The 11,532-nt window shown below is 32.6% G+C and overlaps 1 protein-coding gene across 1 annotated transcript; it reads right to left on the bottom strand.

The window, feature by feature from the left end:
• Positions 1-303: 303 nt before the first annotated feature.
• Positions 304-11,013, bottom strand: LOC146908060 (disease resistance protein RPP2B-like). Its single transcript, XM_085726785.1, has 4 exons — positions 8,110-11,013; positions 6,163-6,444; positions 2,095-3,033; positions 304-986 (listed from the first exon to the last, which is right to left on the bottom strand). The coding sequence occupies exons 2-4, from the start codon at positions 6,355-6,357 to the stop codon at positions 342-344; spliced, it is 1,779 nt and encodes a 592-aa protein (XP_085582911.1). The 5' UTR covers positions 6,358-6,444; positions 8,110-11,013; the 3' UTR covers positions 304-341.
• Positions 11,014-11,532: the final 519 nt, after the last annotated feature.

Here is an 11,532-nt window from a genome sequence, read left to right as displayed (position 1 = left end):
CATTTACATGCATACTAAGGAAGTTATGATTTTGACACATATTGTACAAATTTCTTCTCCCAACGTAGAAAAAAAAACTTAAATTGTTATATTTAAATTAAAATAAATTTAAATGTATAGATAAAATATTTTATTTAAAATGACACATGTAGCTAAAAAAAATCAAGGATGTAATTGTCGTTTCATAAATATACACATCATTCTTTCCTTCCACTTTCTATTCACTCTCTCTTATACCAAACAACTAAAATGATATTTTCATTTTCTACTATTATTCTTTCTTTATACTTTCATTCTTTTCACTTTCTTTTTTTAACTTTCTTATGCAAACCAAACATACCCTAAGTAATAAGGCCGAGATTAAAGAGATCAGTTTCTTTCCTCTTGGCTTGATTTATCTCGACTTCATCTTGATCAGAAACATACCAATTGTAAGGAAGTTGGATTTTAGGGTCAATGCTACTGCTTATCTCTTCTAGTTTCACAATCTCTAAAGGAAGAAATACACTATCTACCGTAATTGATTCCGCTAAGATTTTCTTGGTTAACGCGTGCAACCCCCATTCCTTGATAATCAAACCTTGCCGGGCTTTAAATGTGATATGTGCTCCTGTATTTACAAAATGACAGTGTTTTCGAGAGATATAGATAACCCAAAGATATTTTTTTCCATCAACTTTGTTTAGTTCCAAATCAAGTTGCATATCAAATCGTTCTTCAGTGTATTCACTCTCAAAAGAAAGATATAAAGGATGTGGCAGTGGAGAAGAGAACGATCCAAGTGGAGAACCAGAAACTTCATGACTATTATTTACTTCAAAGTTTACATAAAAGAGACACCCGACACTATCCATAAGACTAAAAGAGTTCTGTATCCTTATTATATCCAAACCCCCTTTAAACTTGAAAACGAAGAACACTTCCAAAATATCATGTCCAAGCCAAGGAACAACAATGTCAAAGCCACACCGAAAGTGACGAGGTTCCTGTTAAAAAAAAGATAAAATAATAAAAAGGCATAATAGTACTTTAACCTTTTTTTTTTTAGTTGTTATTTTACATTTTAAAATGTTAACACTTATTCTTTTAAAGGATTTGTTACATGACTAGATTGTTTCTTGAAATTAAGGGACCATGTGAAATTTTTTGCCCAAATAAAAATAAAGTAAACTACACACTCCTTCCCGAGAGACATGCTTCTCCTCATCTATTATGTTAAAAAATACACCTTGTCCATTCTTAGGAAATACAAATTAGATGAAGTTACACACTATTTTCTTAAAGGATGATTTAATTACATTTATGTCATCTCTTATGTTTAAATCTACACTCTCTAATATACATATTTAATGCATATCTACACCTTCATTTGAACAAAAAAACCATTGATGTTTATTATATAAAACTAGTAAATTGAGACTTAGGTTTACAAATTTCATTAAAAAATATTTATTAATTTACATTCACTTTGCTAATTTACACCTACTTTATTTATGAATACTTTTATTATTAATTTACACCCACTTTATTTAAAACTATGATTCATATAACATTGGTTTTTTCCCTAAAAAAATAATATAACATTGGTTTTTAATTGAGTGACATAATACACTAATTATGAAAGCTAATGAAGATTTTTTTTTTCTCAAAAAAATATATCAAATTAAAGCTTCACTTGACACCATTCATGCTAGTGTACTAGAGAAAGACAGAGACATGCTTTTGTTTTTTAATTGATTGCATAACTATTAATGAAGTAACATGATTAGTTTAGATCTAATGGTTATTATTAAGTCCTCTCATCTGTCATATTAACAACTCATCTCACTTGATACATCCCACACACACACACACACACACACACACACACACATATATATATATATATATATATATATATATATATATATATATATATATATATATATATATATATATATATATATATATATATATATATATATATATTGGATTAATGTGGAGTCTCGGCATATCAGCAGAGAAAAAACACAATTAAAAGGTTACCAAAAAAAAACACTCACATATTTAAAATAGAGAAAAAAAGCGAGGAGCGGTTGGAAAAGTATAACGCACCTTAACTAGTCTCCGTATCCATGTAGTGAATGAGTTGGATAAATTGAATTGGCCGAAAAAGAACATAGGCTTTGTGCAATTGGGAGAGTCAAAAATATATAATCCTGTTCTATGATTATGGGATTCAGATGTTGTTTCGAAGTATCTTCCCAGTAAATCAGATGGACCATTTTCTGTTGGGAGTTCAGGCCAACTCTGAAGCATATGGCAATGAGACAAGTTTAAATATGATAGATTGTGAAGACAACTGAAGGTGGAAGGAAGTGAAGTAAATTTATTTCCCTGTAGATTTAGCCTTTCTAAACTCTCTAATACTCCAATCACATCTGGTACTTTAGAAATATTGCAAAAGCTTAAGTCCAAATAAATCAAAGATTTGAGAGGTAGATTAGTAGGATAGCACTCCAACTTATATGTCAATAATGAAGCGTCTAATTTGGCTTTACTCCATGGCCCGTCACTATTCTTTAACATATCATGCATTATTGTTTCGAAAGATGCCTTCTTATTAAAAGCTGTGTCTGGCATTCCAACAAGATTTGTGCAGTCTCTCAAACTTAAGAAGCTCAGATTTCCAAGAGTCTCAACAGATTCATGAATCGTGGATAAACTTGGACATCGATCCATATCAAGATACTGGAGCATTACTAGTTCACTGAAATGTGGAGTGTTTTCAAGTTTTGTACGGTCAGATAGACACAGAACTCTTAGTGACTTTAATAATGGTGTACTGCCAAAATCAAGGCTCACTAAACTAGCGCACCTCTGAAAACTCAAGAATACAAGTTTGGTGAGAAGTCCAATTGATGGATCCACATGCGATAAATTTCCGCATCCTGTAAAATCTAGCCGCTCAAGGTTTAAAATTCCCTCAAAACATGGAGTCATCTTCAGATTTTTTGAGTTGCTAAAATCCATCCTTCTCAAATTGGGGAGATACTGTGGAAAGTGAATTAACCACAAATATGTTAGTATCGTTGTATTAAAACTTGAATTTCATTAAGGAGAAAAACTTAGATGCAGAAACAATTGCCAAGACGTGACACGTCAAACATTTTTCCACATAAACTGTTAGGACTTAACGCGTAAACATTTTTTAACTATTCCCTTTCATGTCCTCTTCAATCGGTTGCTCACTGCTTATCAGAAGCGGAAGGAAGAAACAATTGCCGGTTGTAGATGTATCTCAAATCTCTTTTCTTCTAAATTTGGTTTGTATTTGGTTTGTGTTGTTGTATGGGTGAATTAAAAGAAGGGAGAATTGAAAAGGATAAGAAACGCTTGGAAAGAAACAAGAAATTAAAAAAAAATCCAAATGAGAGGGTATGGCAGATCTCATCTGAAAACCCATTGCAAAAGAAATTGAATACTCCACAGCAGAGATTTTGTTTGATTGTACAAGAATTTGTTGTCAATTTTTGTCATCATAAATGAAAGTATTTATGCTTTATACTCACAAGGTGTGTTTGAAGCATATATGTTGGTGCCCTTTAAAGAGAGAGGGTATGGAAGATTAATTTGGAAAAATATGCGTTGAAGAGAAGAAGATTCAGTTACTTTTGAAGCAGAGAAGGAAAAGTATTAAAACGTTTAGAGTGTTCGTTTGTTAACCAGTGACATGGACAAAATAATTGATGTGTCATGTTTTGATTGGTGAACAGCACCAACAGATGGGTGAATCAACACATTGAACTAAGAGCAACTAGTTGACACCACATTTTCGGTCAAAACCTTAAAATATTGTTCAACATCAACTCTTTCATACTCACTCTAGTCCTTTTTACAAGAGACGGTTGACTTTTTAAATATATTGAATAATTTATGTATTTCATTCAGATTGTAGACCAGATGCATAAATTATTCAATGTATCTAAAAAGACAATTGTCTCTTGTAAATAGGACCGGAGGGAGTATGACTTTAATTCTCAATTGACTCGTCACAACAATTTTTTTTCTTTTTGTGGATATATAATTTAACATCCAACACAAACATCGCATTTGTTTCTATTTTTAATCATTATATTCTCTCAGAAACAAAGTAGATTAGAAGTGTATTTTGTACAACGGTATCCAAATGTGTCTGTCCAAATAACACACATCTACTTTTTTTTTCTTCACGACTAGCTCAATGCTACCGACTTAACTTACATGCATTATAACAACAACAATAAAAGATTTTCTTAACCAGTGGAGTTTGCGATGCCATAAAATAATTAAGCTTAATTGCATATATGAAAGGAAAAAAAAGTTTAAGTTTAATTTTGATTCATTATGTAAAATGTTTTAAAAAAAAATCATAATCATATACACATCATTAAATTTTAAAAATATATTGTCCTCGTGACCTTAACTCAGTTGGTAAGGACAATGCATAAAATATGTAAGGACAATGCATATTATATATTTTTTTTAAATATATTGGTATGGAATTGTTTTTTGGGTGATCAACTGGTAAGGAATGTTACTTCCACCTATCTATTAACTATTCATGCCCTAATTACTTTATCTTTTATCAATAGATAAGGTCTAACTAATATTTTTCAAGCAATGCCCTTATTTAACAATTTTTTTTAATGGCAAAATAGAATATTATATATAAAAAATCAAGTCAAAGACACAAACGATTAGGATTCGCAGATCGAAATCGGAAAATAGAAAAGATAGCACCCAAATAACACCAAAGGAAATAGAAAACACCCACGCCAAAAAACGAGATAGGAGAAGCACTCCACCCCTGCAAAAAGGAAAGGAAGGAACAACCCTTCCAAAACCAGAACCCACACCTCGGGGAGATGAACCAAGCCAACTAACCTAAGAGCAGATACAAAGACAACAAACAAACCCAGAACCCCTGCTCAAAGGCACCCAACCAAAAACTCCTCCCCATAATCCAATCGGTCCCAAAAAAATCAATGGTTCCACCACCCATTCCTAGTAGGAACAAGGACGACCAGAGTGACTCTCAGAAAACCAATGCGAAAAGATAAACTGGATTTTATCAACCAATTGCTCTACATCCAACGTTCTACCAGGGAACACCAGATCATTACGAGCAGATCAGATGGACCACACCACTGAGTGCCAAATCAACAAAAAACCACACGTATTGCTCTCTCTCTCCTATGAAACACACAACACCCCTAAAAAAGACCCACCAAATCACTAGGAAGGATTAACTCCCAACCAAGCCATCTAAAAATATCATACCAAACCCTCGACGCAAGCCCATAGGTAATAAAAAGGTGACTAACAGGCTCCGCCTCTACACCACAAAACACACACAAAGAAGCCTCTTGATCTCTCAGCACACCGCGTCTCAAGAGGTTCATCCTAGTAGGAATCCTATCAAGGAGAAGTTGTCAAGAAAAGACACGAACCTTGGACGGAGCCCAACTCTTCCAGACCAAAGCCATGATATGAGATAGACCAGCCGCTCTGCTACCCACTTGTATATGAACATCAGAGAGATGACTGTACGCAGTTTTAACTGAGTAGATCCTGTCAACACTGTACTTCCAAGACCAAAAGTTAGGACCCTCGAAATGGGGATGCCCCTCCAGCATCCCTAGCAACTTCTCCAAAAGGTCGACCTCTCAAACAAAAGCCTCCTCCTCCATCTCAGATCCCAAGCCCACCTACCACCTACCCAAGAGCACAGAGACCTAACACAAAAAGATTGCTGGGAGAGATATGGAAGAGTCTAGGAAATCGCTCCCTCAACGAGGCATTCCCCACCCACACATCATCCCAAAACAAGGTTTGATCCGCATCTCTAGTCTTTCTAGTCACCTGGTTAATTCCACCCGAGAACCAATCACAGTTAAGAACTGCCTCTGGCTCCAACAACAATTACATGCATCAATAAGTATTTTAATTAAATAATAAATATTACGAATAATAGATTGATGACATTTGGTTTGTATGAGATACCTATAGTGGATTACTGACAGGGGAATCAAATAAGTGTATTTTAATCTACAAATTATCTTATAATAATATGCTACTTCGTTTAACTTTTCAACTATTTATTTGAAATGGTAAAATATGAAATTGGAATAAGACAAATACCTGGGTGCCTATCCATAACTTTTCAATGCTGCTATCAGGCATATTCAATTCTACAAGCCGATATGGTTGAAAATTTGATGGCAAAGACAGAAAAGGGTAACCATTCCACAAAAGATAGCATAGGAAATCAGAAAGAGATGTGGGTATTCCTGAAAAATTTGTATGATATAATATGAGAACTTCCAAGTTTTCCATTTTTGATAAATCTTCAGCCCTCAACTTGTTGAATTTGCTCACATCATCCTTTTGATTTAGAATTATGGCCTTAGCTTTTATTGCTTCCTGAAAATTTAAGAATAACGATATTATGAAATGAAATAACATAATCAATGAATTGCTACGGAAAACAAAAAAGGCAAATGAATTAGATCATAATAGAGAATTGTCAGGTGAGTAAATATAATGTCCATCATTATTCTAAACAAAAAAAATACAATGAAAAATGATATTTGTACGATCATATTTAGACAATTTTTGTGATAACTCTCTTCCATACTCTCTAATTGTATTTTTACTCACCCTTCTTTTTTTTTTTTTTTTTTGACGTTTTTACTCACCCTTCTTATTTCTCTTTCTATTGTCCTTTTCCAATAAAAAGAGAAAAAAAATGTTATCACAAAAGTTGTCTATAAATTGTTGTACAAATATCATTCTTCATATATACTCCTTTTCCAATAATAAGTTCTAGTTTGAGCAGGATCGGTCCAAAGAGAAGACTACTAAAGTCCTCATTTTAGACCCACAAACAAAAAATTATTTATTTCTCATCTTGCTCATCTTGCTCTAACTCCTCATAACTTATATGGAGCACTTTCATTATTTTGTTTGGTGGATTCTTTTTAAATTTATCCAAGGTAGAGCTCCATTCATTTGCATTTCTGGAAAACAAGAAAGAACTGTTGGATAATAAACTTGATTTGGTCCATTGGACTAATCAAGTGTTAGGCCCAATTAGCTAATAAGTGATGTAGCCCATAGAAAGTTCTAGAGTCATGTAGAACTAGATTTGTAGAAATATCATTAAGTGTAGTTGAGAGAAGAGTGTAGAACTCTCATGAGAGAAGTGATTTCAAACTTAACCAACACTAACCGCTTATTTTTAAAAATAAGTTGTTTTCATAAAATAAGCTGTTTTGAATAAGTTGTTTTTTAAAATAAGGTGTTTTGCATAAAATAAGCTGTTTTGAATAAGTTGTTTTTTTTAAATAAGCTATTTTGCATAAAATAAGTTGTTTTGAATAAACTGTTTTTCAAATAAGCTGTTTTCAATAAGCTGTTTTTTTTAAAATAAGTTGTTTTTAAAATAAGGTGTTTTGCATAAAATAAGCTTTTTAAAATAAGCTATTTTAAATAAGTTGTTTTTTTTTTTTAAAGATCCAACAAAGAGTTCAAGTGGTTTCCTTAAAAAAAAAAAAAAAGTTCAAGTGGTTTGGTTCGGTTCAAACGGTTCGGTTCAGTTCAAGATGGTTCAGTTATGGTTCAAGAACTGTTAATAAATTAACGGTTCGGTTCGTGAACCATTATAATGGTTCAGTTATTTTTGGTTCGGTTCGGTTCGGTTCGCGTGGTTCGGTTCGGTTTATGGTTCTTTTTGCCCACCCCTAACTATCACCTTAGGAAACAAGGAAACAACAAATACAAAAGTATAATGTACAAGGATTAAATTAATTTGATCGATGTTGTAATACTTATATATAAAAATGTTGTATTTATCTAAAACAATTTAATATATATTATTGTGAAATTTCAATGTTAACATCTTTTGCATTTTTAATAAAATCGTTAATCATACTTTGTAATGTGTAATTTGCTTCCACCATATCATGTAGAAAAAGAATTCTAAAACAAGGTTGATTTGTAAAATGAAACTTTGTAATGCACAGTCAAGCAAGCACAAATAGTTGATAAGAATGTAAAACATAAGGAATTAATAACTAACATACTTACTCATTCCTAACATCCCAACCAACTGTACCACCCAAATCAGTCATTGTTGTCCTCCATCGTGCAACCTTGTCTGAATCATGCTTGAATGTCTTAGTGTGTAAAACAAATGCATTCTCATATACTCCATTTTGTTTTTTGACATGAGATGGATCGACATCATAAAAAACAGGGAAAACAACTTATTTCAAATTTATTCTAGATTCGTTAATAGCAGCCATTTCATCCAAACACCATGTTGAAGAAGCATAATCTTCGGAAAAGACAACGATAGAAATGCGTGACTGTTGAATTGCTTGTAGAAGTTGGGGTGAAATGACTTCTCCTTTCTGGAGCTGCTTGTCATCCTTGAAGGTAAAAATACCTTTTCTATTGAGATGAGCGTAGAGATGGTCAACAAAGGAATTACGGGTGTCAGAACCTCTGAAATTGATGAACACATCGTATCTATAGCTTTGGATCCTATCAGAATCTTTGGAAGAACTAGAACTTGTGCCCCCCCTCACTCAGCTGATCCAACGCTTGCTTAAACATTGTGCCTATATATGAAAATGTGCAGACACCAGTTCCTTCTTCAACAAAAACAAATTGACAAGTTCCAATATTACGGAAGTTTGTTATACTATGACTAAAACAAAACAACAAGAGAAATGCTAGGAACACTCTCCTTTAACACTCTATCTAACACTCACTCTAAGTGATTGATTTATTTATGAGGATTAAGAACGAATAAAAAAAATTACAAAAACTAAATATAAAAGTGGTATATGTGGCATCTCCCTCTTTTGTGAGGTCTTAGAGCATTGACCTGCTGTGGGAGTGATCGTTTGTTGGGTTTCAAGTGTAAGCGCGGTTAAATTCGTGATTGATTAAGTCTCACATCGTCTTTGAAAAGATAAATGCGAAAAACTATAAATTATAAGCTCAAAAGCTACTTGAAATAATCTCTTGAAAAACGATATAAGCTAATGTGAAAAGCGTTTTACCAAACACATCACATCCTATCAAAACAAGCTTATAAGCTAATACAATAAGCTATAACCTAGCTTATTTGTATTACCAAACACAACCTATGTGTAAAGGTCAAAACATATTTAACGTAAATTTAAAAACAAACTACTATTATATCATAACTTTAACAAAAGGTGAAATAATAATCCTTTGAGGTGATCATCACATTACGGTATGAAAAAAAATTAAAAACAAACTACTATTATATCATAACTTTAACAAAAGGTGAAATAATAATCCTTTGTGGTGATCATCACATTACGGTATGAAAAAAAATTAAAAACAAACTACTATTATATCATAACTTTAACAAAAGGTGAAATAATAATGCTTTGTGGTGATCATCACATTACGGTATGAAAAAAAAATTAAAAACAAACTACTATTATATCATAACTTTAACAAAAGGTGAAATAATAATGCTTTGTGGTGATCATCACATTACGGTATGAAAAAAAATTAAAAACAAACTACTATAATATCATAACTTTAACAAAAGGTGAAATAATAATGCTTTGTGGTGATCATCACATTACGGTATGAAAAAAAATTAAAAACAAACTACTATTATATCATAACTTTAACAAAAGTTGAAATAATAATGCTTTGTGGTGATCATCACATTACGGTATGAAAAAAAAATTAAAAACAAACTACTATTATATCATAACTTAACAAAAGGTGAAATAATAATGCTTTGTAGTGAATATCATAACTTAACAAAAGGTGAAATAATAATGCTTTGTAGTGATCATCACATATGACACGGCTCCGTTAGTGACTTGTGACCAGAAACATTAAAGAAGGGGTCTCGTTAGTTAAACATATCTTGGAATCAGGGGCGTAGCCCTTCAGGACAATGTGGTAGCCATGGCTATCCCAAACCAATTATTTTTATTGAATGAGTTGGTATGATTTTTATATTTAGCTACCCCAAATAAAAAATATTTAGCTACCTTAAACAATTGAATGTATCCGGTTGCATTTACAGGTGAGTCACATTAACTATTCAATGTATCTAAAAAGTTGTTTTTTTGTTTATAAATGTGCCCGGAGGGAGTAATATTCTCTCCGTCTCATAATTATTGTTTTTTAGTATTTTTTATTTTTATCAAAATAATTGTCACTTTACGATATCAATGCAACATTTATTATTTTTTTCACTATTATACTCTTATTTATTGAATTTTATCCAACTTAACTACTCCACTAACTACAATTAATAAGGGTGTTTTAGTAAATGTTACTAATTTTACCATTGAAATCAACACAATTAATCATTTTCTTAATAATCGTGCACAAACCTTAAACAATTAATATTGTGGGACGGAGGGAGTGTTTGTTAGTATCTAGCCTTTTGGAAGATGCTCAGATTTGTATATGGAACGGGTTCCTCCTGTTAGTGCATTCAGTATTAATATTAGTATAAGAATTAATTAATTTGTCTATGGTAATTCTCTTCAAGGCAGCGATACATCACCCGGTTTTATAATTTAAAAACTCTACCTTTTATTTTTTTAATACCCGGATTAAATGGAGGGATTCTCTGTTAGGTACCAGAGTAACAAAATATTATCACGCAGCTAAAATAAGAGACGAGAAAAGAGGAACTGAACACACAATATTTACGTGGAAACCCCTCAACAAATAAGGGGAAAAAACCCACGGGGCAAGAATAGAGAACTTTCACTATGTGGAAGAAATTACAGGACCTCTCTCTCTAAGTATAAGGAGAGTACAATTACCACTCTCTCTTATAAATAGGAGAATACAAACTAACACAACCTAGGAGAAACCTCACAGAAGAAACTATTTTTTTCTCTCTCTCTCTATATTTTTTCTCTCACTACTCTAAACAAGCTTTACTTGTTGTTGAGTTGTTACTGATTTTGGGATAATTTAGAATGGTGCAAGGAACATCTATTTATACTAGTGGCATTGCAATATTTTCAATGTTGGTACAGTAACATTGCATGTGAACAAGCCATCAATTTGTGTTGAAGTTGTGCACCGAAAATTTGCAGCTTGGACAAATTGATTTGCAATTGCAACTTGGATGGTAACTTGTCAAAAAATACTGCACGGCCGTAAGAATTTTCAACAATGCCAACCAACTGTTTCACCTACCAAAATCAAAACAAAATGAAATTGTCTTTTGAATATTTGGTACAAGTAGGGCCCACAATTCTCCCACTTGAAGACTGATTTCAATCTGTCTTCACACCTCTATCTTGCCAACTTCAGTCGCTACGTTTCCAATAGGCCATATGAGGATCGACATCATACAAACTTGTCAGCGTTGATCGACTTTGTCATTACATCTGCTAGGTTATCATTGGTGTGAATCTTTTGCATATCCACACTCCCCTCCTCTACTACTTCTCGAACAAAATGATATTGAACGCCTATGTGTTT

Source organism: Medicago sativa, chromosome 7 (assembly GCF_051527215.1).
Source record: "Medicago sativa cultivar Bolivia chromosome 7, Bolivia_mono, whole genome shotgun sequence".
In the NCBI taxonomy this organism is placed as follows: domain Eukaryota; kingdom Viridiplantae; phylum Streptophyta; class Magnoliopsida; order Fabales; family Fabaceae; genus Medicago; species Medicago sativa.
This window is presented reverse-complemented; position numbering and strand designations above follow the sequence as displayed.

Bases quoted from the DNA above. Each gene is read 5' to 3' on its own strand.
- LOC146908060 (XM_085726785.1), bottom strand. From the start codon at position 6,357: ATGGAAAACTTGGAAGTTCTCATATTATATCATACAAATTTTTCAGGA. The intron at 3,034-6,162 runs GTATTTGTCTTA...CACTTTCCACAG, and splicing joins AGTTATGGATAGGCACCCAG to TATCTCCCCAATTTGAGAAG. The intron at 987-2,094 runs GTGCGTTATACT...TTTTTTTAACAG, and splicing joins GGATACGGAGACTAGTTAAG to GAACCTCGTCACTTTCGGTG.